The sequence below is a fragment of the Esox lucius genome, chromosome 24, assembly GCF_011004845.1.
Source record: "Esox lucius isolate fEsoLuc1 chromosome 24, fEsoLuc1.pri, whole genome shotgun sequence".
Classification (NCBI taxonomy): domain Eukaryota; kingdom Metazoa; phylum Chordata; class Actinopteri; order Esociformes; family Esocidae; genus Esox; species Esox lucius.
In genome coordinates this window covers 8,290,411-8,317,349 of record NC_047592.1, presented here as the reverse complement: position 1 = coordinate 8,317,349, position 26,939 = coordinate 8,290,411, and the positions used below count along the sequence as shown (strand labels likewise).

The 26,939-nt window shown below is 47.0% G+C and overlaps 2 protein-coding genes across 7 annotated transcripts; one reads left to right on the top strand and one right to left on the bottom strand.

The window, feature by feature from the left end:
- Positions 1 to 568: 568 nt before the first annotated feature.
- peli3 (pellino E3 ubiquitin protein ligase family member 3) lies at positions 569 to 26,728 on the bottom strand. Of its 6 annotated transcripts, none has more exons than XM_029117465.2 (7): positions 26,255 to 26,728; positions 7,289 to 7,489; positions 6,216 to 6,345; positions 5,824 to 5,925; positions 4,592 to 4,858; positions 1,753 to 1,941; positions 569 to 1,194 (listed from the first exon to the last, which is right to left on the bottom strand). In XM_029117465.2, the coding sequence occupies exons 1-7, from the start codon at positions 26,272 to 26,274 to the stop codon at positions 592 to 594; spliced, it is 1,512 nt and encodes a 503-aa protein (XP_028973298.1). In that variant the 5' UTR covers positions 26,275 to 26,728; the 3' UTR covers positions 569 to 591. The 6 variants fall into 6 exon arrangements, with proteins under 6 accessions (XP_028973298.1, XP_028973299.1, XP_028973303.1 ...); XM_029117466.2 differs by having other exon boundaries at positions 4,616 to 4,858; positions 26,255 to 26,727; XM_029117470.2 differs by lacking the exon at positions 26,255 to 26,728 and adding an exon at positions 25,465 to 25,562 and having other exon boundaries at positions 7,289 to 7,486.
- Positions 16,950 to 21,444, top strand: rce1a (Ras converting CAAX endopeptidase 1a). The gene is made up of 8 exons (XM_010890287.5): positions 16,950 to 17,381; positions 17,775 to 17,877; positions 18,055 to 18,138; positions 18,218 to 18,296; positions 18,584 to 18,751; positions 19,191 to 19,262; positions 19,831 to 19,893; positions 20,025 to 21,444. Exons 1-8 carry the CDS (start codon positions 17,212 to 17,214, stop codon positions 20,252 to 20,254), a joined length of 969 nt encoding a protein of 322 aa, XP_010888589.1. The 5' UTR covers positions 16,950 to 17,211; the 3' UTR covers positions 20,255 to 21,444.
- Positions 26,729 to 26,939: the final 211 nt, after the last annotated feature.

Genomic DNA, 26,939 nt, shown 5'->3' with positions numbered 1-26,939 from the left:
AACACATGTTTTAATTTCAACACCTTTTATTTACATCTTCCCCAAATACAACTCAAATGTCATTCGATACTCCATCTTCCATTGGGTCGGCCTCTTCAGGTTACTGTCATTTTAAGTCTTTCCAATCCCTATTCCTTTGTGTTTCCGAGTCCACATTTCACCCCATTTCACCCCAAGCGCTTAGTCCCTATCTCTTCGTCCTCAGTCCCCATCTCTTTGTCCTCAGTCCCTATCTCTCCGTCCACAGTCCCCATCTCTTTGTCCACATTCCCCATCTCTCCGTCCACAGTCCCCATCTCTCTGTCCACAGTCCCCATCTCTCCGTCCACAGTCCCCATCTCTCTGTCCACAGTCCCCATCTCTCCGTCCACAGTCCCCATCTCTTTGTCCTCAATCCCCATCTCTCCGTCCACAGTCCCCATCTCTTTGTCCTCAGTCCCCATCTCTCCGTCCACAGTCCCCATCTCTCTGTCCACAGTCCCCATCTCTCCGTCCACAGTGCCCATCTCTCCGTCCACAGTGCCCATCTCTCCGTCCACAGTGCCCATCTCTCCGTCCACAGTGCCCATCACAGTCCACCGGGCCACCCGCTCAGTCGACGGGCCCCTGAAAGATGAGTTTGATGTGGCCCTGTTCGCCGGTGAGCCACGTGCCACAGAAGGGGCACGCGGCGTGGAAGGCGTGCGTGCCGTGCGGCAGCGGGATCTGGCTCCAGCCCGCCACCGTCTTCTCCGAGCACACGTGGCCGCAGGGGCAGAATGCGTGCGTCGGCGGCCCGGCGTCCAGGTACAAGCCGCCCTCGCAGCCCAGCCACAGGGGGACGTAAGGGCCCACGCGCCGGCACATGGGGCACTCCCTCTCCCCGGTGCTGGCCGGGGCCGTTCCGCCGAGGCCGGCGCCGTGGCCCTTGTCCTTCCGGTACCCCCAGTTGTGGTAGCCGTGCACGTGGCCACAGTTGACATATACCCAGGGCTGCTTCTTGTCCACAATCTCCCGCTGGGCCAGACTGGGGAAGGCCAGCGTGTTGAACCCCACGGGGCACTGGGGCCGGGCGGCATTCAGCTCCTGGCGCAGGGACTCCAGCTGCTTAAGTGTGGGGGTACGGCGTAGGCCCGGCGGGGTGCGCCACAAGAGGGTGGCGCCGCAGAGGTCGATCAGCGAGCCGTCCTGCAAGGTGTTGGACTCGTTCTCCACCTGGGAGGGAGGGAGGCGTGGGGGGCGGAATAAGGGGAGGATGAAAAGACAGAGGAAATACTGGAACTGACATGCCCCGGCTGTTACGTGGCACATGGCTTCCTGTTTTTCTGTGCCCTGAACTTGTTTTTCTTCCCGACAACCACTTGGGGGCACCCATCAGTCACCTTCCCTGTCACCGTTAAGAGTCTAACCCAACGATAACAGACACTTGAGCGTAATCTATCAATAAATCATTCACATTTGAGGAACCCAAAGACGGGTTCACCCCCGATTTCACCCGTCGGGCACGCACGGGCAGCCCATGTAGGATACGTCAACGCGTCAGATCGGATAAAAATAGCCGTGAAAGCGTGAGAAAATCAGATGCGAGAGATCCGATCTGGACTGCCCGTGTGAACCCGGCCTAAGGAGTGTGACCCGAACGACGCGTTTGACACACTGTTTATGTATGGCCTAAATATGGAAGACGATGTCATTATTCATACTGGGACAGCTCTTGATTGTCTGAGGCCTCTACACCCCCCCACTCTGCGGCTAGCCCCCGGCAACCCTCACCAGTTTCCCCCTCTGCTGGGCCGAGCGCGTCTCCCGCAGAGCGAAGACGTTGCCGCATACTGAGATCTCCCGCCACACGCCCGGCGCGGGCTCCGACACGAACTCCCCCGCCGGGTGCATCACCAGCACGCCGTTGGTGGTCAGGCCGTCCATCAGGCCGTCCGACGTCCGCCACTTGGCAGCCCGCTCCTGAGAGACCCGCCCCCAACACCCCCACCGCACACAAGGACAGACAGAGAGGCAGGGTGAGGTAAAAGTGACGCGGGGAAGCAGAGAGATCGAGAGGGTAGGGGTAGGGCAGAGAGAGGGGGAGGGAGACAGACGGGGAGAAATGGAGGGAGTCGGGGTGGGGGTGGGGGGTGGGGGGTTGGCGGGGAGAAAAAACAGCTAACTTCGCTCCTCTGTGCTGCTATATTTAGACCAGAGTGTGTCTACTATACTGTCTAACACATACGCACACGCTCATCAAAACGGCATTGACTCCCGGCACTGGCAGGGTTACGTCAGCACGGACAATTCAAAAGTGGTCACGACTGCACGCCATTTAACGGACTCCGTTGTATAAGCCCTGCAGTGTGTTTATGTTCTAAGACCGTCGGGAGAAGAAAAGTATATCTTCTCTCTCTCTCTCTCTTTCTCCGTGTTCCTCTCCACCTCCACAATAGCAGCGGGCCACGCCGCCCGCCCGTCTGACTCTGCTATCTGCCAAGGACATTGTGCGAGCCAGTTGTAGAGGAGGGAGCCATGCTGAGGTTATTCATCCCCGCTCTTCAATGACAGCAGCTAGCGGCTCTTCAGCTGTTATCCGCCTTTGCAGCCTCCCAGGCCCTCCGGATGTATTTTTAGACAGGTCGCGCGCCAGCGGACGGCACAACACGCGGGGCCGCGCGGCGGCGGTTTCGGGGTCGTACGTCCGGACGTTATGGCACGACGTGACTTGTGCCTTTGTTGTTTTGGCTTCTTACAGTCCCACGGTTTGCCAGGAACGTCAGGCTATAGGTGTCATAGATGTCCGTGGTTTTGTGTTTGTTACACAACACTTATTTATTGTGCGCCGTTCAATGAAGCATATCTTAGTCTACCATCTATCCCGCTATTGCCATCTATCCCGCTATTCCCATCTATACCGCTATTCCCATCTATCCCGCTATTCCCATCTATACCGCTATTCCCATCTATACCGCTATTCCCATCTATCCCGCTATTCCCATCTATCCCGCTATTCCCATCTATCCCGCTATTCCCATCTATCCAGCTATTGCCATCCATCCCGCTATTCCCTTCTATCCCACTATTCCCATCTATCCCGCTATTGCCATCTATCCCGCTATTCCCATTTATCCCGCTATTGCCATCTATCGCAGAAGACACAGGGCATGTTATTTGTCCATTGGTCCATTGTTTCAAAAACAACATTGCCTTCCACAATCAAATCCAATATGGTCGCCCTTCCAGCTGGTCCTAGTAAAGTCATAGTGTGGGTCAGAGGCGGTCAGGCAGCAGTGTTCACCCGCACCGGGGACAGACACCCACTGCGAATGGCAGGCCTCCTGACTCCAGTGTCCGAATGCCACCCTCCCCCACTGGGTCCCCCTGCCAGCTCTCTCTCTCTATTTGCACTCCAAGTTCATCTCACGGAAGCCCTTCGATAGCTCTTTCCGTGGTATGGGCGTCGCGGGAGGGGGAGACCAAGTGCCTGTGCCAGGACGGATCAAAAGCTTATTTTGTCAATGAGTAAGCAACTGGAGCATCGCACTGGACCTCTGCACTGGAGCATTGCACTGGACCTCTGCACTGGAGCATCGCGCTGGACCTCTGCACTGGAGCATTGCGCTGGACCTCTGCACTGGAGCATTGCACTGGACCTCTGCACTTGACCACAGCACTGGCTCACTCTACTGGGAATTTATGGCTGTCTATAGTGGTGTTTGCTGATTGGAGCGTTTTTCTGCAAACAAACACCCTTATGGGGACATTCTGTTAGTCGCGCTGACAAAAAAAAGGAAATGGGGCTTAGGGGTTAGGTTTACGGCTAGAAGCTACAATTGGGCTTAGGTTTAGAATCAGGGTTGGGGTTAGGGTGAGGGTTAAGGTTACAGAGTTATAGTAAAACAAAATGTGTCTGTGTGTGTGTACATGTACTTGTACACACACACACACACACACACACACATGCACAAGTGTTTACACACACACACACACACAATACCAAACTAATCACAGCTCCTTGATCTTCACCATTCCCCATTTCTCAGCAGTTTGTGTAAGTGTGTGTTTGTGTGTTTGTTTGTGTGGTACATCTTCCAACCATGCTGCCATAAATCGCAGAGCTCCGAGCCTGACAAAGTGAATGCGGCCTGGCCATCCCTGACGTTTGCCTATTAATAATTACCGTTGATAGTCTCATCTTTAAACAAAGTGCGTCCGGAGCTGTTCCTGTGGCTGGGCACTGGGCCAACCGGCCAATGAGAGTCCAGAGAGTCACTAAGGTGAAGAAACGCACCGGACCAGAGGATTGTGTCCGTCGTGTGTGTTCCGCACAAAGAGGCTAGACAAAGTGTGTGGGTTTGGGCATCTCTCTGTGTGTGTGTGTGTTTGGTGTGTGCGCGCTAGAGACAGCTCATTTCCTTCTAAACCGAGTGCATGACTGTACACCTCGAGAGAAGAAAAAAAAAAACAACACTCCAGAGTGCGTAGACAGTTCACACAGGCGCCAACTCCTACACGCCACACCGCTCTCCCCTCCCTGACGAAGTCCCCCCCACCCCCCCTCCCCCGTCAGTACATCACACATTATGGTACTCAGCACCGGATGAGGCGTGGCGTCGCTGTCACTCACGCTGTGGCCGTCGCCGCCACTCACCCCCAGGAAGATGTTCTTGGATGAGTCGAAGCCGGCGGCGTAGATGCGGGCTGTGTACGGGGCGCTCCGCTCGCACATGATGCGGCATGCGTAGCGGGAGATTGTGCTCTGGGCCGACTGGCCCCCCCCCCCGCCTCCGCCCCCCTCGCCTGCCGCCCCCTGCCCGCCGCCGCCCCCGCTGGTGCCGCCGCCCGCCGTGTCCGTCACCACGAAGTCGATCATGCTCTCGGTGGAGCGGCCGATCTGCAGGGCGGGGACATGGGACACGGGAAGACTTGTGGTTAACACTAATGTACGGTGCAGTGAAATGGCGGTGGGGAGTGATGGGAAACAGGAAAAAGAATGACATCTATGAGAGTCTTTGGGGAGGAGGGCGGTAGAAAAAACACAATCTATTTTATACCCACTGAAGTTAGGATATTGTCTAGGGCACCGTGGACAAATGCCCAGAACTTATAAATAATCAACTTTTTCTTTCTGTTTAGAGCCCAATCTGGAGCTCCCTTTCTCTTCCCTACCCTTCCAGACTGCCAGGAGATAAAATGGCCGCCTCATCACAGCCCATGGTTGGAGAGAGAGCAGACAGAGGGACAGATGGGCTCACTGCAGACCTGGAGCCCCACAGTTCTGCAGATACACTCTGTCTGCAGGAGTCAGGACTCCACATTGATCACAAGGAGTCCATGAATCGAAGACTCTTCATAAATCTGAATCCTCATGAAACTAAGAATCCTCATTAATTTAAGAATCCTCATGAATTTTAGAAAACTCATGAATCTAAGAATCCTCATGAATCTAAGAATCCTAATGAATCAAATAATTCTCATGAAACTAAGAAACCTCATGAAACTAAGAATCCTCATGAATCTTAGAATCCTCATGAATCTAAGAATCCAAATGAATCTTAGAATCCTCATGAATCTAAGAATCCTCATGAAGCTAAGAATCAGTTTGCAGCTGCAAACAAATGGCATATTCCATGAACTGTGACATCTGTGACATTTAAACTATTCCAGAGCTAGCACACCGGATTAACCTTGTCAAGTACTGATCGATTCAACTTGATTCTGGCGTGGTACTTCAGACCAACAACAAAACCTTCCCGGGAGAGTCTGACCCCGTGGTCAGAAATAGGGTGTACTTTTGGTGTGTCCATACCCAGTTGAGGTTGGCTGAGTTGAGGTCATCTGATGTAAATGATGACTCACCTGAAACATGTCTGTGTTGGTGTCATGCGTGTACTCCACGATGACAGAGTGACTCCGGGACAGAGTGTAAGAGATGCTGTGCTGGCTTTTGTTACTGAGGGCCTGTCGATGCAGAACACACACACACACACACACACACACAAGGTCATATATCCAGCCACTCAGGAAAGGGCATGATAATGTCAGGAAAATTAACCTGAGAATGTATTAGTTCCAGATGTGAAGTGTTAATAAATATGATCATATATACAATACCAATGACAAGTTTGGATACACCATTGAAAGAGTACTGTACATATACACAAATGTATTTCTATACATGTACAGTTTTTGAGTAATTTAGTTAATAAACAGCATTTGATACTGTGACTAACTCTAATGTAACCTCTCACCTTTGACACCAGAGGGGTGGAGACATTGTGGATGACATCAGGTTTGACACCGTTGGCTTTGGGTCTCTTATAGAGGGCCAGACGACTTCTGCGCCTCCCCTTATCCCCATTGGCTAATGAACCATTGTGCCTATCCAACACAGAAATACACAGTATATCTATTATTGGAGTGCCTTTTCCATTCAAAAAGGAATGAGGCTTGAATACACAGAATCTAGAAATGATGTTGAATGTGAACACTTCAGACTATGTTTGCGACAAGAACAGGCTCAGGGGAGAACTATCTCTTCAAACCGGGATCAAATCCTCTTGGGTTCTATTAGTCCTTATCTGGGTTCCCCTGCATACTGTATCTTCTATCGACTGGCCGTGTCATTACAGGACAGGGGCTGATAAAATGTCTGTGGCTGACAATGCACTCTCTTTTCAATCAAATCCAAAGAAGTCTTTCTCATAATCCATAATTATCACAATCCGTCAGTGAAGGAAATGAATGGGCGCAAGCAGTGAGTTAGAAACTGTATGATCGTCTCAATGAACTGATGTGTGTGGATACTAGTCATGGGAACTCGCTCATTCCTTTCTACAACCCCCCCCCCACCCCCCCACCCCCAGGTTGCAGTTAAGGGTTTAATTTGCCTATTCTGCCCCGTGGCTCTGCATGTGAATGCCACCCTTGTAAAGGGAATCAAATGAGCTCTTTTTCAGGAGCCGCTGAAACGGAAACAGAGAGAGATGTATTTGTTTAGGGGCTGCGGGGGCTATGTGGCTTTGTAAAGTAGATAGGGTGAAGAGTGTTCGCTATAATAGACGGTTGGGAAAAAAGGCTTTTCTTAGCGACTTTACATTACTTCCGAGCTCATCGTACACGGCCGCTAAAATGTAAACGCCCGTATAGAGGTTTCCTCAGGGCGTAGGTAAACAGCCGGGGAAGAACGACATGGCAAACGGACCAACCGCTGCGACACGGCACCAAGCCCTGTCGCAGAACACGTAAGCGTGCACATTCCAGAACAAATCCCCTCCCCGGCGCCACCTCTCAAGCGATCACCGGCACACGACAGGTAACCCACCCCAGGACGATGAGCTCCCCGTACTTGACAGGCTCCTTGTCCCCGGGAAAGAGTCCGTTGTGGGGCGTGGAGCATGAGCCCAGGGGGGGTGAGGGCTGGCTCTTGTTGCACGACGGGCGCAGCTCCAGGGAGGGCGGGGGACACAGGGCCTCCGAGCTGCCCTCCAAAACCATGCCCACCGGCCACAACGTGGGCTCACTACTGGGGGGGGAGAGAAAGAAATATGATCAACAGCACAATCAAATGAGAAAGAAAGTGATACATTTTACTATTGACTAATTGCTGCACCATCATACTGACAGCACTGAACCGGATCTGTAAACTTTAGAGTATCGCAGTGACACGAAAGTCTCTCATCACTTTGACATGAGGGAAATGTCAGTCCTGTTGGGGCTCCCACCAAAATGACGGACTGTCCTGACGGGGCTCTCACTAACATGACGGACTGTCCTGATGGGTCTCTCACTTACATGTCGTTTAGTCCTGATGGGGCTCTCACTTACATGTCGGTTAGTCCTGATGGGGCTCTCACTTACATGTCGGTCAGTCCAGATGGGGCTCTCACTTACATGTCGGTTAGTCCTGATGGGGCTCTCACTTACATGCCGGTCAGTCCAGATGGGGCTCTCACTTACATGTCGGTTAGTCCTGATGGGGCTCTCACTTACATGTCGGTCAGTCCAGATGGGGCTCTCACTTACATGTCGGTCAGTCCTGATGCGGCTCTCACTAACATGCCCATCAGTCCTGATGGGGCTCTCAGAAACATGCCGGATTTTTGAGTCAACAAAATGAAAAAGTTCCTCTTGGCCTCCATGTTTGTTAATTACTCTAGTCATCCCCCTGTACATAAAATAGGCAACAATCGAATGCAGGCTAGGTCTGATTAACAATGAAGATACATAATCCGTGGTTTGACTCACAGACTCCTACACTGTATTTAGTCCCCTGACTGTCATTATACTGACTGAAAGGAAGTACTCAGTTTTGCTGACTTGGTGCCTGTATTGTGAGTTGTGTGTGTGTGTATGTGTGTGTGACAGGCAAAACAAATGGGACTGGATGGGTACAACTTGGCCTGGCATTTTCACACAGGCAGTTAACTAAATAGCTAGATGGACACTGTGTCCCACCAGTGTTCTGAAGGATCCGTTGGCAAGTGTTCCTACAGACCCCCATTGGGATGACAACGGCTCGGAACCAGAGAACACGTTTCCCAATGCTTTAAAGTTAACAAACAGATAACCATCAATCGACATTCTGTCACGGCCGAGATTCTTAACGAACCCCGTGAGAGCTGAAATGTTCCCCTGAGCGCCGCGCTCCGACCCCGGGTAGACCTGGTTCAACATTATTGGTTTACCTTTCTTACTAAAGGTTTACGGCTGCCTTTGGCATTTCGACGGTTCGATTGGGGCCCCTGTCAAATTAAAACAAGCACTCGGCATTAAAGGATTTGGGACTAAAAATAAATGTTTACGATTGTCCAATGCAATTGCAAAATACCACGGGGGAACATTTCACAGTAACAAGCGTTGTATTTCATTAATTATGAATAAGGGGATGATGATTATTGATCCTTGAACCGATGGGATACATACTGGACAAGTCTAGTATACTATAAAAATGACTCTCAGTATTCTTACACCATCTACAAACAGTAGATCGTGTAAGAATCTACCAAGGTTGATCCTTTGACATCTGCAAATGTCCAAAAGTAAAAAAAAAAAAATCTCTACATTGTTGCTGTTGGCAGTGAGGAGAACAGTCATTCTATGCCCATGTTTAATGTGAAACACCCTATTATTGATCAAAAGGGGGCGAAATCACACACACCAGGAACTCAATGAAGCACTTGGCGGCACACAGGCCTTGTTGTCCACCAACGGTAAACCTACAAACCCAACATAATGCTATGGATATCAGAAGACTAGAATAATGACACCCCCAGTACAGCCCCAGCATCCCCCCACGTGTCAGACGAGAGAATTTAGATAGAGTTTTCTAACAAAGCATATTTAACGTATTATATTTCCGTGTCTGATGGCCTAGATGACCTTGAGTTTGTGTGTCCGTCATTTGAAAGCCCTGCGTGCATTGAAACGAACAGCCGGACCGGACAAACAGCTGTGCCGCCTAGTCGTCAAGTGACCTCTGACGTGCACATTAGGCTTTATTCAATATAAACACACCTAACTGGAGCCCGACTGGACGTGTTCTGGTGTAATCAGATGACCGAGGACAGAATGGATTTAGACCACCGGTCGCCATTACATTATGGCTGTCCATCACCACGGCTGGCAGAAGGAGTGGAAGAAGGAGAGGACGGAGAGAATGGACCCAGGAGAGGTAAAAGGGTGGAAATAAATGCAATGAATGAAAGACGGGAAGGGCTGAAAAGGGGAAAGGAGGATGATACGGAAAAAAGAAAAAGCATGATGGCGTGAAAGGATGGATAAATGGACGGACAGGTGAGCTGTGAAGACTCAAAGAGGGGGAACGTACTGTTTAGGACACATTTGCCAAATCCTGTATTTTGTGCGTATGTTTAAATGCATGCTGTATGTACACTTGTCAGCTAACATTTCGGCCTTTGTTTTGTTCCTGGGGACACTCCCAGATGTATGTAGGCACTGATAGGCATAAAGCCTGATGCTAACGCCAAAAGGCAAAATGGAAAACCAGAGATGGACAATGACAAAACACGAGATGAGAGGGGCAGACAGAGGGAGGGACTGAGAGAGGGGCTACGGCGCGGGTGTGGTAATACGTATGTTTGTCTGTGTGCGTGCATGTGTGTGTGTGATTGTGTGTGTGTGTGTGCGCGCGCGCGTGCCAGTGCATGTGTTTGGCAGGGGTGATGGATTGCCTGTTCTCTGCCACGCACTTTCTAATAAACCCACCGCCACAACCGGGGGAGGGGGGTTGCGGGGGGGGGGGGGGGGGGTTATACAGAGAAAGAGACGGAGAGAAGAGAAACAAAGAGAAGCGATGTGACAAAGGGACGTAATGGAGAGAGTGCAGAGAGAGTCCATAGCAAAAGCCTGGGATGGTGGCAAAGAAACGACCACTGATAAAAAAGAAAAAATGATGGTCAGTAGAAACAAAGGACAACCATGAGGTACAGCAATCTTTTAAAGGTTCCCATCACGGCTAATACACAGGGCAGGACAACGTTATCCAAACGTTTTTTTTTTTATTGAAATTCCGGCTTTCTAAATCTCCCTCCCTCACACCTTCCTCTTCACCACAATTCACCCACAGTTCTCTCTCCTCCTACTGCAGGGGAAGGTTGAGTGTGAGTGTAAATGTGGGTGAGAGTGGGTGAGAGAGAGAGAGAGAGAGAGAGAGAGACATAGATGGTGAAACGGAGGGGTGAAACTCTTCCATCTCCATCCAGTAACAAATGAACAGAGAGCTAAATATACACGCCGGGAAATGATCCCAGGAATAAATGATGAATTCCGGACATGGATCACAATTTCCTCTTTTCCAGGCATTTTAACATTTAATTTTGTATCTGAGGACAAGCGGCCACAACAACATCTTGAACATTTCAGCTCTGTTATTATTCATGGTAGTGCCGCAAACATTGGTCCAGTTTGTGCCAACACCATTGTTCGGAGTATTAAGGTCATGACTGCAACACATTCCCATGTTACGGCCTAATGACAGCTTTTCCCCCGAACCTGAACAGCACGGCGAGTAAATCAGAGCTACCCTCCCTGATGGCCATTCCTCAGTATGCAGCACATACCTTTCCATGACAACCAAGAAGTTTTGTGTGTGATAAACTGAGATGGCCCTCCGTCGACTGTAGGCTTCTAAACCGACTCCAGCCTTTGACCAATGCCAGTTGATACAGGTTATCTCACAGTGGTCAGCAGCCAAATAAGGACACACTGTATTGTTTGCACAGCCTGTCGGACTGTATTTACGGCCCAGGCTCTGGTTGGCCACGTTGTCCACGTGTGATGGCTGAGGCGTCGCCTGTCACAGAAGCAGACACAAAAGCCAGACGGCACCGCTGTTGCGTCCTAATGGGCCGGGTGGAGACGGTCTGTGGCGGGCCGGCACTGGGCTGTTCTGTCGGTGCTATGATGGAGTAGAATGTCCTGCAGTGCTGTCTGGCTCTGTCTGGGTGTACAGTCAGGGGAGGGGGAGCAGAATGATGCCTCAGAAAGAGCAAAGGTGCTTGCGTGTTTTAGTGTGTGTGTGTTTTAGTGTGTGTGTGCGCGTGTTTTGGTGTGCACGTGCGTGCGTGCATTCCCTCCCCTTCCGTCGAACCTCCCGACGGATTCACCTTAACCAGGTAAGGAAAACCAGCCAAACAACATTCTCCACGGCGCACCGGGACGCGACAAAGGGTCTGAGAGAATGAATCCTCATTTCACATCCAGCTGACATAGGCTGTGGAACGAGTGGAGAAAGCCTTGGTCGGACAGTTGGCTACTCAGTCAGACTCAATCTTGCTGTTATCCGTTAGCATGTTAAAAGCATTCTTGTTGTAGTACATCTCATTCAAAGTTCAACCAAAGATGGTACAGGAGCCAAGACAGCCCACTCAAACACAAGCCCCCATACATCCGGGCGGGGCCACCTCGGTCCACTCAGTCCCTCTCACCAGATCAACAGGGCTTGTGTTTTTTTAGGAAACGGTCCCTTGGAGACGACTTTCTTGTCTGTGTTTTTTTGATAATTTATTTGTATCCCTTATGGTTTGAGGTGGCCCCTTTTTTACCATGCCTTTCAGATTCACTGCTTAAGCCTCAATTGTTCAACTGGGTTCAGGTCTTAACAGTTCAACTGGTGCAAACGGGTTCCACTGACACCAAAGGTACTGGAAGGTTTTTATCTCCCGATCTGTGTTACTGTCACCTCCACCTACCAGCCTGACCCCTCTACTTTACAGGAACATACACAGGTGGGCTGTTACCTCAGCACCTCCCGACTGGTACCACTCCACAAGCACTCTGACACTCTCTTGATCTCTCTCGCTCTTTAAATGTCTCCCACCTCCCTCTCATATACTATTTTTCACACTCTCACCCACTCTCTATCCCTCCATCTCTCTCTCCCATTCCCCCCCCAACACCCCCCACCCCCGCACACCCCCCACCCCCACACCCCCCCTATCTGTGAAACTGTGATACTACTTCATTAAACGAGATTTCACAGAACACTTTATGAGCGGGATGTTTGTGCAAGGCACATACCCATTATGGCTGTCTGTATGTGAACTTTGAACTTAAACATAATCTGTGTTTACAGTATCCCAATTCTGTATAAATACACTCGACCAATCAGATCAGTTCTGACAAAGATCTGATGTAATTGGTCAAAACAGCAATTAGTCTAAAGGTTTGAAATCTGCCTGTTTGAAGGCAGTCATAATAAAGGGGTTGTATGTATATTTTCAGTGGACCACTGGACGACCACAGCAAGACCAGAGAAAGACCACAGCAAGACCACTGCAAGACTATAGAAGGACCAGCGCAACACCACAGAAAGACCACAGCAAGACTATAGAAGTACCACAGCAACACCACAGAAAGACCACAGCAAGACCACTGCAAGACTATAGAAGGACCACAGCAACACCACAGAAAGACCGCTGCAAGACTATAGAAGGACCACAACAACACCACAGAAAGACCACAGCAACTCAACTGCAATACTATAGAAGGAAAACACAGCAACACTACAGCAAGACTACAGCATGACCACAGCAAGACCACAGAAAGACCACAGCAAGACCACTGGAAGACTATAGCAAGACCACTGGAAGACTACAGCAAGACAATTAGAAGATCACAGCAAGACCACTGGAAGACCATAGCAAGGCCACAGCAAGACTACAGCAAGATCACAACAAGACCACTGGAAGACCAACACAAGACTATAGCAAGACTACAGGAAGACAACAGGAAGACCACACCAATCACACACCAAGACCACGGAAAGACCACAGAAGGAGTAAAGCAAGGCTACACCAAAACCACACGAAGACCACAGGAAGACAAATCCAAAACCACAAAACGACCACAGGAAGAAAACAACAAGATCACAGGAACACAACATGACCACAGGAAGACAACAGCAAGACCACAATAAGACAAAACCAAGACCATCACAAGTGGGTGTGCGCATGCCAGTTTGTGTATGGCAAATTAACTCATTGCACTATGGTTCAGCTTGTCTTATCTTTGCATTATGTTTATGTGTTGGAAAAGAGGTCATAAAGCAGGGTTCAGAAGCAAGCTGTCAAAATGGTCAGAAACAGAAATTCGATTTATTTGTTTAATTTAAACTTTTACCCAAGTATTTCAATTAAATGTAATCAAGGTTTTACATTATTGTTATTCTAAAGCACATTATCTTTGTAGGCTAAGTTGTGGTGCCACAGGCAGCCCAATTCTGATCATTTTGGACTAATTGGTCTTATGCCCCCATCAGATCTTATCGGAAGAATATTTGATATGATTGTTCAAAATACAGATTAATGGAAAAATATATATAAAAATAAGGCAGTCCTTGTTTCCCATCATCATCAACGTAATGACCAGCATTATTTATAAACAGTAGATTTAGTCTTTTCTTAACAAGTAGGCCTCCCCAAACAACAATCTGCCAAAGCACCTAACCATGAATAGGCTTTGCGCATAATCATTTAGTTCTGCGAAGGAGCTAAAACAGACATGTGTAACGTAAAGCAACTGGTCTACATACTGAGCTCGCTGAGAACATATCATGGTTGGTTATGCCGGGTGCCTTTAGCCGGCAGATTGCAGAGGATTGCGTCTCTTCTCGTCACGCCGTCGCCTATGATCTCTGTATCCAAGGGGACGCAGGTGTGTAAACGAGGACTTGGCCTGTAACGATCATAGCCGTAAAACTATGGAAAGATTACACTTACGTAGAATTATGAATACTACAGCTTTAACAACCTTGACAAATATACGTAGGCTTTCTGAAATGACCATCGAAATATATTATAAATGGAAAAAACTGACGTTATTATAACGTAACGTGAATATCATGTTCTGTATTTTACTATATATTCAGGCCTACTGAGATTAGTGTTTATTTTCATAGCCTATCCATTGTAATAACGGTGTTTTTGTTCACCGTTTCTCGGCTGCATAGTACAGCAGTCTGCGAGGCAGCGAAGTACACAAGGGAATCCACTGCACAGACAATAAATACTACATCACCGCGCACGCAAAACACACGTACCAAAGCCTATCCTATCTCCTTTGCATCGTGTCGTGGATGTAACAAAAAAAATCTAAATAAAAAACGAACTGCTACATGTCAACCCACCTCGTTACCAAAACACACATTGATTGTTTAGTAACAGAACAGGTAGCCAATTGAATTACTAAATACCCGCTGATGTTTGCCGAAAGAGGTCCGTTAAATTTGTAATTCCTTTTAGATTGTGTCAATCCCCGTGCGGCCTCAGTGTCGGGCGTCGTGCCGTTGTTAAAACACCACCTTCGAAGGTAAGTTGGATGGAACAACCATTGGACCAGACAGTCGGCATTGCCTCTCCGTTGTCATCGGGTACATTGGAGACTGCGAGATGCTCTTTCCTCCCGGAGACTAATCGCGGTCCAGACACGCCATTGTCACGCCCATCTCTCTCTAGCGCTCTCCCTCGGAAAAAAAACACGGGAGTCACACGGGCAACGTTCAATTGCATAACAATCTCGAACCATGCAGACAGAAGTTCCGTATGAAGGGCACGTTTCTATCTGGGCGTTCCAAAACGATGCGTCGTGCCGAACGCACCCCCAGGTCCACCATCGCTCATATTAATACGTATCTGCGGTTGGTCAGGATTCCTGGAGCCCTCCTTCAGCTTCGCTTAACTGGATGGCTCCACCCTCCTGCTGATCACTGCGCCGCGCGCGTGATGGTTGCACTGTATAGTGCTATAACAGCCACATGCTTGCCAATGGGCTGCTATGGCAAGTGTATTAGCCAGGGTTATAGCGTGTAGATGTTTCCGTGTGAATGTATGTGAATGTGTCATCCTTTTTGTACCAGGAAAACCCCTCAGCTCTTTGTCCTTAGTTTTTTAGTTAGTACACCACTACTTTTAAAAAAACAGATGCAAATAGTTTAGGAAATCGTTAGAGAGTAACTTGGGTGGGTCCGGCCTCTGATGAAGATTAGAAACTTGGTCTGGTTTGGTCTTAACCATATGAACATGTGGTAGCACATCATTTCAAGATTTAAAAGAAAGGACATATCTGCGGCCCTCTGAAAGAAAGATGATTGACGTCAATGAGTCTGGGAGGGGTTACAAAGCAATTTCCAAGGCTTTTCGAAGTAAGTAATTCTGCTGTCCAACAGATCATCTACAAATGGAGAAAATTTCAGACCAATGGCAATCTACAAAGGATTGGTTGTCCCACCAAATTCAAACCAAGAGCTCACTGAAACTTGCTCATAGAAGTCTCTAAAAACCCCAGGGCCACATCAAGAGATATACAGGCCTCTCATGCCACAATCATTGTTTATATGCAGTCAACTGTAAGAAAGAGACTGCACAAACTTTGCCTACATGGGAGGTCAGGAAGGAAGAGGTCTCTGCTGTCAAATAAGAACATAAAAAAATAACTGATGTTTCCCAGGCAACACCTGAGTAAAGACCAAAAACAAGTGGAACAATGTGCTCAGGACTGATGAAAAAGATAGATTTGTTTGGCCAAAATGCTAGATACCAGATTTAGCAAAAACAAACACTGCCTTTGAACAGAAACACCTCATACCAACTGTGAAGTATGGATGTGGTGGCATAATGTTTTGGGCTGCTTTGCTGCCTCAGGGCTTGGCCAACAAGGAAAGAATGGTTACGGAATGGCCCAGAACTCAATCCTATCAAAATGCTGTGGGGGGTTAGGGTTGAAGCGGGCTGTGCATGCAAGAAAGCCCTCAAACATGACAGTTGAAGCAGTACTGTAAAGAAAACTGGGCAAAAAACTCTTTACGTCAATGTAAAAGACTAATAGACAGTTACAAGAAATAGCTACAATAAGTTACTTTAGCCAAAAGGGGCAACACTAGCTATTGAAGTTAGGGGTATACTTGAAATGGCCTTTCTGTTGATTGTTGATTAATTCATTATTGCAAAGTATAATCTTTAAGTGAGATTTGTTAAATTCGTTTCCTTCATCTGTTAGTAACGTTGGAGTGAAGATTACATATTCATATGTCCAATGTATAAAAGATGACATTTCAGTTGTAGCTTTTCACATGACTGTATATAAAATGTCATTATATATATAGCATTCAATGTGGACAAAGGCTCTAAAACATCTTAATGTAGCATTGTGATTAAAACACTAATAATATATCAAATTCAATAGTTTCTGTAACTTCAGTATGGATACATCATCTATTACTAACACATCATAGTGCTTTTTTGTTAATTGGCCGTTTTTACAGTATTATTATAGAGTTCTTATGAAACACTTATTAAAAAATAATGTTGTGACGACATTGGTTTTTGTGACAGAATTGATAACGCGCTTATAAAGCGGGATCGTCAACAATAATGATAGAGTGTATGTAGCATTTAATATAGACAAACGCTCTAATACAAATCCTTCTTACAGTTTTTACTTGTTGTTAATTTACTACTATTTCGCTGTTATTACACAGCTCTTATCATAAACCTTTATTATAGGGCCACTAATGATATTCGAATGTATCACGGGAAGATGCGTCTTGACGCCACGTCATGACGTTTAATTACAGCGCCTGGATACGTTATGAAAGCGAGAACCCTAGAACTGACATATTTTTTTCTCAACTAGCGTGTATGAATCTTAACTAATTAAGTTGGTTAAGGAATTATCACACCAAGATACAATCTCTTCGTTCAACATAACCATTCCTCCTGTCCCCTCGTCATGCTAGAGGAGGATGATTTAACGCCAAATCGTATGTCAAACCAAATGTGGAGCAGCAATGGCGAGTTTGTGCCTCCTGACGGAATATGCTGGGTGTCTGTTCTGTCATGTTTTCTGCTTGCATGTTCCTACGTTGGGAGCTTATATGTTTGGAGAAATGACTTACCAAGGTAATAATCGTTTTTTTTTTTTTACAAGTCTCTGATAAGATTGCTGGACTATAGAATATGTTGTAGTCAACACAGAAGCGCTAGCTAACGTTACTTGGTTTCTGGGCGCCATATGTATATACGGTGGGCGCGTGCTATCTAGCATAAGTTAACGTTGAAAAACCAACTAGGTTAGCTGTCCGGTTAATTAGCTTAAAAGCCTCCCCACCAAACAGAGGGCTTTTCTTGTTTCCTGGCAGCAATTCAGACTTTTTCCACGATATGCTGGTTTTGTTGACAAAATCTAATGATGACACGTGTGTGTGTGTGTGTGTGTGTGTGTGTGTGTGTGTGTGTGTGTGTGTGTGTGTGTGTGTGTGTGTTCGTACGCGCATCACGTACTTTTGCCCCCAGGGACCACCCGGCCGTTATTAAGAGACGCTTCACCAGTGTCCTAATCGTATCTGCCCTGTCACCGGTCTTCGTCTGGGCATGGAAAGTGTACACGGGTGTGATGGTGAGGCATTACTTTGCCCTGTCTCAGCAATAGCGTGACGGCTTTTACCTATCATGACTAGACTCAGGGTTACAAATGCCATGTGGATGGTTCCGAGTGCCATGGAGTATCAATCAATCAATCAATCAATGAGGTCAGGGGTGATTGATGAAAACATTCTCCTGTCCTTCCCCACAGCCTGGCCCGTCGTTGCTGGCTCTGATGGGTGTTCGCTTTGAGGGCCTTATCCCGGCCGTGGTTCTGCCTCTGCTTCTCACCATGGTAACAAACACAGCAGTGACTCTCTTTGCCTTGCTTTTGTGGACCTGCGGTGGTTGAACTTTGACCTCTGCTCTGGTAGGTGCTGTTCCTTGGCCCACTCATCCAGCTGGCAGTGGACTGTCCCTGGGGTGTCATGGATGGGATATGGGTGGCCCTTGGTGAGATACTGTCTGGAGATTATTATTCTCTAATATGCCTACTCCTGTCATCCTGGATATTAACTTTATCTGTGTGTTGAGAGGTGCTGCTATGTTACTATGAATCAAAAATATCTGCCCCCACCCCCCCCCCAAAAAAACTCAATGGTCGTGCCTTTTATTTTAACTTGAAAGGCGATGTTCATCGTGCAGATCATTAAGGGATCAACTGAGAGTTCAGTAATGGCCTGTTTCTCCCCACAATCGCTGAATGCGGCGCCTTTAAGTTCTGTCCCTTCCGTCCGCAGACCCGTGCTTCTGGGCTCTGTGTCTCAGCGACATGCGCTGGCTTAGGAACCAGGTGGTGGCTCCACTGACCGAGGAGCTGGTTTTCCGGGCCTGTATGCTGCCCATGTTGGTGCCCTGTGCCAGCCCCTCGACTGCCATTTTCACATGCCCTCTGTTCTTCGGAGTGGGTGAGTCCCGTAGCACGTCTGGATCCATCCGGGTTCGGTACCGCGTGTGCTCTATTTTCAATTGAAATAGAAGAACCCTTAAATTAATTGTTTTAGTCAATCCGAACAGCAGCAAGCATTTTAACTGACATGTAAAAGCTGCAGGTTATTTTTATTGTCATTACTATGGATAACTCCGCTATAAACATAATCTGATATGATCTTAAGTTAATGATGTGAATGGCAAATTTTATTTTTTATTGATTTTATGCCAGACCAACTGTTTTGTGTCCATTACAGAATTATTTTCAATATTTGTCTAGTTTTTTTTTTTTGTTGAAACAAAAAACCCGCAGTTCAAGTAGTAGTTAGATAGTAGTGTGAATTTGGTCAACAAAATGTACATGTAAATTCCTTTTTTCAATGGAACCTCTGTATTCTTTTTCTCTTTATTTCGCAGCTCACTTTCATCATGTGATCGAGCTGTTGCGGTTCAGACAGGGCACTGTGTCTGGGATCTTCATGGCTGCAGGTGAGGACAATGTGCTAAACTACAGCTTTTCAACTTGCTTCCAAAAGTGCATGTTTTATGAGAGGGGGTGAAAAAATCTTCCATGAGCACAAAAAGCATATTCCTGTCAAATTTGGCGAGCCAATTGTATTTACATCCCTGTTAGTGAGCATTTCTCCAATAATCCATCCACCTGACAGGTGTGGCAAGTCAAGAAGCTGATTAAACAGCATGATCATCTCAGGTGCGCTTTGTGGTGGTGACAATAGAAGGCCAGTCTGATGCACAGTTATATGGGCCGTTTCGCCACACTACACAAGTTCGGAGGGAGACTGCGATTGGCTTGCCGACTGCCGGAGCCGTCGCCGGGGAATATAACGTCAGTTTTACAGCACTACCATAAGCCACCTCTGCTGTCGTTTAAAGAACGTAGGCACTGGTCCGACCGGCTAACAAATGCAGACCACTTATAACCACGCCGGCCCGGGACATCCCACATCCGGCTTCTTCGCCTGCGGGACCGTGTGTGACCAGACACCCGGGGACGGTTGCAGATTACTGACGGTCTGTTCTGACGTCTGTGTTGCAGTGTTTCAGTTCTCCTACACGGCTGTCTTCGGGGCCTACACTGCCTTCTTATTCATCAGAACAGGTGTGTGCTGCGTTGGTTGCTATTCGTCTCCGCCCCCACGTCCACAGATCATCATCGTGTTGCACGTGAGCCGTGTTGTCGCCGCGCGAGTGTTCATGTGGGCTGTTCTCTCCCCCTCCCCCCTCTGACAGGTCACCTGGTAGGACCGGTGCTGTGCCACTCCTTCTGTAATCACATGGGATTCCCGGCTCTAAGCACCGCCCTGGAGCACCCGTACCGCACCGCCGTCCTCTCCTGCTACGTGCTGGGGGTCCTCCTGTTCCTCCTACTCCTCTTCCCCCTCACAGACCCCGTCTACTACGGCCTCCCTACCCCGGTCTGCACCCTGGCCTCGGTACCCAGCTCCCTCTGCACCTCCTGATCCGGTTCCCCCGACGCCCACGCTTCTGTTACGACACGGACTGATCCGCCGCTGGCCCGAAGAAGGAGCAGCCCGCGTGGTCCGAGAGCCAAGGATTGGCCCGCTTGGATTGGCTAGCTCTTTTGGGGGGGGGGGGGGGTGGGAAGAGCAAGGGGGAGTGTGGTGCGTTCAGGTACGGGCAGTCAGTGCCATGGATGGTCTCTGTCATGGCTGCTCCCTGGGGCAGTAGAGTATCTTAACTGGCCTGTCTGTGGTCTGTATTGTAGACTTAATGAGTATGACTGGCCCAGACCTAAATCGCTGGAACATTCTGGCGTGTAACGTCATTTATAGGTTCTAGATGCTGAGTAGGAGGTATTCATATAGACTTCTGCATGGTTCTGTATTGTACTGTAGTCGCTTTGTTTTGTTTTTTTGGTAGAGGGGTGTATGGTGGAGGGTTGGGTTCGATTGCTGTTATTTTAAGGGGTTGGATGTGTACGCGTTCTTCTTTTTGTCATTACCTCTACTTAGACAGTTTAGCCACGGTTCTCTCAGTTTTTCTCTATGGCCCATGTTTGAATTGTCCAGAAAACCTTTCTCCCATGCTGCAATGATGCCAGGCGGTTGGTGTTCGGTGACATCGTCATGGCTACAGTCTTTACCCAACCACGTATTCTGCCACTCACTTCAGTTGACACTCATTCCAGATATCCATTCCAAGTCATGCAGAAAGACGCATATAATCACTAAATGAACATGACCTTTGCTCTTTCTTATTGCCAGAGGTTTTCCCCTAAACTGGAAAATCTGACAGTTTATAGCACCTCGCTACAGCTAGTCAATCTGACAGTTTTTCCCCATAGTTTTACCGTGGGTTGGCATTCCGCTTTAACAGCCCTCTTTGTTTCCTCATTTAACACGGAAGGCCCATGAGCTGGGCTGGGTTCATACGGTTTCCTTTATCTGGGTCTTGGACCCTTGTAACACTCAGGTGAAGTCGTGTGTATGTCGTTCTCAGTGCCGTCTAACCACTACTTCTCATGCTGCTACAGATTGCAATATGGATGTTCAGACAGGACGACCCCTCCGCATTGTCATGAACACACACTCATTTCATTCCCATTTAAACACCTGTCCTTCCCTAACCTTAACCCCCTAACCGTAACCCCCAAACCCTAACCGTAACCCCCAAACCCTAACCGTAACCCCCTAACCGTAACCCCCAAACCCTAACCGTAACCCCCAAACCCTAACCGTAACCCCCAAACCCTAACCGTAACCCCCTAACCGTAACCCCCAAACCCTAACCTTAACCCTAATTCCTACCCTGTAACCAAACCGCTCACCCTAACTGTAACATTTAGCCTAAACCCTAAGCTTGAATTGGCCTTTTTCCAATGGCTTTTTCAGTTTTTACTTGTTTTACTGTCGTCCGGGGTATTTTCAGTCCCCAATGAGTAAGTAAAATGTGAACACACACACACACACACACACAAAGCTAAACTCCAAAAGAAGGTATTGCACCGACACCTCTGCATCACAGTGTTTATTCACTCGCTGACTTTCACTGAAACTGATTACTTTGCATTGTTTGTGAAAACACGTAATTTATTTGACCAGGCTGTGATTAGCTTAGCGCATTGCACAATATAAACATTTGGCAATGTGTAGTTTAGGTGGAAATTCAGCTTAATAAAAAAAAAAACATATTTTTTTTAGATTCTTCTACATGCTTTAGGTTCAGGGTGTGCTGTTGATTTTTTGAAAAAATGGTAGTACATTTTTCCCTTTAATTTACCTGGTGTAAAACTGTTCCGCCTGACTTGAGCCGATGGTTAGGGTGCTTTATCAACCAGTAGACTGAATCGGTGAATGTACTGAGACAGGATTTTGAGGCGGACGAAGTCGCTGGTCGGATTGTTATCGGCCTTCACTGTATTTATTTGGAACCATATCTCTGGAGATCCCCACAAAACTGCTAACATGCACGCAGAAAAGTACGTTTTGTGAAGCGCTTGACGCTGGCACAGAGGAGAGGTCGGCATGTGTACTGTAGAAGTTATGACAGTGACATAACATCGTGGTTACTCTTCAGCAATAACGTATTGTGGAAAAAGATCAAAATCAGGGAATTGTCTGTGATAGGTATGTGTGTGTGTATGTATATATATATGTGAATTGATCTGGTCAATGGGCCTTTTCCTGTTCCGTGGAGGTGAGAGATAATATGCCGCCGTGCTCTGAGATTTCACATTAGAATACTGAAGTACTTTAAGTAGATTGCCTGTTATGTTTGAGCCAATCCCAGATGGGTCATACAGGTGACCGTTGCTTTTGTTGTTGAATAGACATGCATGGAAGTACCCTGACCAACTGCAATTACCGTAACTGTTTGACAGGGGGCGCCAGAGTATCATCTCCAGATGTCTTGCAGTCGAAATGTGAAGTACAGAAATCTGGAGCTTTCGGGTTCTCTTTAGGTTTCTGTGGCGGGAGGTCGTCCGTCACTTGAAAAAAAACCAATTTGTTTTTAAATTTTTTGTTTCTTCTTACCAGATTACGCCTTGTTCCAGTAGAGAGGATGGAAGAGAGAAGGAAGTGCTTTTCTTTTTTTTACCTAACCACTTAGTGCTACAGATGGCTACCTTTCTCTCTGCCCGAGTATTCTCTTCGATCATTTCAACAGGCTATGTAATTTTTCTGTGAGTGTTTTGTGCTAAGGATATGGAGTGGATTTCCATTTTGGAAGTCCGATAAATCACGTGTCCATAGAATTTGACATGACAGTTGTTGTTTTTCTCTGAAGAGACTGACTGCTGGATTCATGTGTACTCAAACATCTTGGTGACACGTCTATGTCAGAATGGTGCTAGGTAAGGTCAAAAGAAGTAGAATGAGCTGTTTAATCAATTCACTCAAATTTCATATGAGCTCAACCATTTTCATGAGTCATCAACACTGTCCCCTTTTGAAAAATAGATATTTTTGTAGGAGAATTGTCACTGTCCTGTGTTGCCTGAAACTTGCCTGACTGTTCACATTTTATGTTCCTGTAATTAACTTGAATCTATACTAATATGCTACATTCGTTAGGCACTTGGTAAGAAACCGTTCCCTTACATGTTGAAAGATTTGTATATCTTTTTTTTTTCTTTCTAGAATGTTCACATCTACAGTATTTGTGTAGGGACACACATATATTTTTTCAACTAAATATGTAGCTCCGTGCTATTTTAATAAAACAACAGAAGAAGTATTTAAAGCATTTTTCCCCCCCTGAAATAGTCAAGTACATTCTTTGACTGACCTAGTTGTGGAACTAAAAACAATTGAAAAAAAAAAGATCTAGATGTTTATATTCAAGACTATATTTTGTAATTACATCTATTTTGGGGACATGTACTTCAATGTACTGATATTTGCATGTATATTTTCGGCCACACAGTGTGCAATGCAATTTTTGGGTGACTTCCCAATACTGAACAGTGTTTTATGATGACAATCTTTTATGGGATCTAATAGAAATCACTCCTTGCAAAAATCTCAGCAATTTGTAAATAAATGAGCACATTTTATAAATGTTCTCCGGTTTTTTGCCGTGATTTGGATTGTCTTTGGCTTGCCTGTGTTTTGCCTTTCACTTAAATCAATGATTGAAACATTTAACCCCAGTTATTTATGGGCCCTTTGTACTGTACCTATTGGATTGGTTTTAAGTGTACATCTGATGTCCAGTTCTCATACATTCCTCTCGTTTGGAACATGTCGGTGTCTGAGGCTCACAAAGGTGCTGAAAGTGAGCCAACCGTATCAGCTAGACCAATCGGCCATGCGGAATGAATCCCCGTATTCAAACCTTACTGATAACGGCAAGATTGTGTAATTGCATAAATCCACATCCGCTTTCAACTACCACGTATATCGATTTCCTTTATCTGTCCTCATACAAATACACGAGTTGTGCAACTATGATTCATGTTAGACACTAAAATCCTTGCCATTGTAAGCACACACACACCAAAAAAATAAAACATATGATTTGCCCATTAGTTAAAGGCCAGGTTCTATTCAGCGGTGCTTCAGAAATGTTGTACACAATGGAAAATTGTTCCGTCTCTTTGTGCCGCTCCTCCGGGGGTGCACAGTGTCTGATTAGACAAGCAGACGAACACACTGAGACGTCCATTCTAATCCAGGAAATGAGCCACAGCGAAAGGGGAATGTGAGGACACTGTCCGTTGAAACTTTGGATTGTTTAAAGTAGTAGTGATTTCGTCGTCAGCGAATGTACGCCTCTGTATTTTCTTTGTAGTCCACACGTAGGCTATGCGTGCTATTTTGGTACTTATTTTTTATTGAAGTGCGCTGTCTCTCCGTTCTGTGGTTGTGTTTATTCCTCTTTTTTCCTGTGTTTTTGGCCGGTCTGTGTCTTGCAACCACTGGCTCATTTGTTTAGAGACCTGTATTGTCCCCCATGGATAGTAGATCACCCCCTCTTTCTCTCCCAATGTCTCACTAACATTTTGCCTCAACTCTTTTTATTTAACTCCCTTCTTTAAGGGCTGTGAATCCGGCGTCTTCGACGCCTCAAGGGAGAGCGCAAACATCACACATCATCTTACTCAGCTAAAAAAACAACTAAATAAATAATCGTTTCTAGACAGTCCGCATGAGTGCGTCAGCTTCCCTAATGTAATCAGCACGGAATCCTCCAAAGTTGATCTAGGTTAATTCCCATCAAAATGAATTGGCTGTGGCAGGGATGATACTCTTGCTTGCTGGCTGGGGTAAATGTGTGGCACACTTGTGAAGGCATGTCTGCCCCGTTCTGGGTTCTAGGTGTGTACACTGAAAGGCGCTGATTACGGAGTGCCCAACAATACTAGAGTCTGGCCTTTTATTAGAATCGCTATTTAGTCGCTGCTAGGCCAACTGTGACTCTGTATGGAGTTTAAAATACGAAATACGTATAGTGCACATAAAACGTACACGTGTATATAGTAAAAAAAAAAAAAATAGAATTAAAATCCTGTAAAATGACAAAATGGTTATCGTTCATGTTCATCCCTGATGTATTGTATTTCACTGGGCTGTCTTCACAGCTTCCAGATGTAATGTTTCTTTTTCTTGGTATTTAAATCCTAACCCAGGCCCAGTCCCTCTCCACTGTGCTCCCAGGCTATTGCAGTAAGTCAGAGGCATACAGCCTAGTTGGAAAGAAACCTCACAGTAGTACTACTGTATGCAAAGGCTTCGGCAACAGCACGTCTCCAGCAGTTTCAGTCTGATGGCAACCCACGGTGAGAAAGCTTCCTGGGTAGATTGAGTCATCTGGAAGTACAGAGATACTTCAAACACACACTTTCCAATGTCCATAGTAAAGCACTGTACCTGCAGTTCATGACTACAACTGAATTGGATAGATTTGGGACAGTTTGGGCTATGGGCTTCCAGACATTTATCCATACTTTCCTCCATCATTCACTTCCACCATCACAGTGTTCCCCTTGGTTTCTACAAGCCTAACTACCTGCCTACTCAGTCTCCTCCTCTCTGACAGTCTTTCACTCTTCTTCTGGCGAGGCCCTATGCTATCGAAACAATATTAAAGTTTCAAGTCTGGGGGATGGAGAGGGAAAACGAGAGCGTCAGAAATTGTGAGGGACATATGATATGGAGGGAGAGAACGGAAAAGAATAGAGGGAGGGAGAGACCGGGACAATCTCTTTACCATACAACACTTGGCAGAAGGAGAATTCAGTACATTTTTGTGGTTTAATATTCTGACAGTCTGTGAGGAATTGCCACTGGTGCAAGACTGCAGCGCATCAGCTTTATTTCTTCAGGATACAGCTTTGAGAGGGCTACAGTTGATTTTTTTTATATTGAGGGTAAACTGCATTTTACAGCAGTGTGTGTGGGTGTGTGTGAACGTGTGTTTGTGTGAGTAACATTTTCGGTGTTTTGTCTTTCTGTATGTGTGTGTGGAGACAGATTGTGGACGCGTGTTATCCTTACCCAATGTTTACTTCTTGCATCTGGAGCTGTTCACTGATGAACGTCAGTACTCAACCTCACGGTCATCGTGATTACCGGGGAAGGTTTTCTCTGCTGCCGGAAAACGTCAGTAGTCTGTTTGAAGACGGAAGAGACTCAGGTACTTGTCATGCAAATCTTCTGGACAGACAGGCCTGCTCTTTCCTATCAAGCAACCCATTGCCCACGGAGGATTCCTCAAAGGTCCGTGAGGCGGCGGAGGAGGGATTTTCTGCTGGACGTTTCAAATACAGGATACAGAGGGACTCAAACGAGGGGGGGACACGTGTGTGCTGGTGTGAGGTGGTTCTCTGTCCAGGGTGGACTTGGTGCGGTGCTGTCTGTCCTGCAAACGGCTGACGGGCGACATTGTAGAACGGACCAACAGCCTGAGGTACAATGTACTGTTCCGAGATGAGGACTAGGGCATACGCGCACACACGCACACACACACACGCTCTCCCCAGGGGCATGGTGATCGTGTGATAGTGAGAGGACAGAGTCACATGTCCCACTCACTATGTGTCTCTGACCAGCTGCCGTGAGTACCATGGCAACAGCTGCTCAGTGTATAATCAGCTCTCTGCCCGTGCCCCCCCCCCCCCCCACACTTAGTTGTAGTTGGTAGTGTAGTTGTAGATGGTAGTGTAGTTGTAGATGGTAGTGT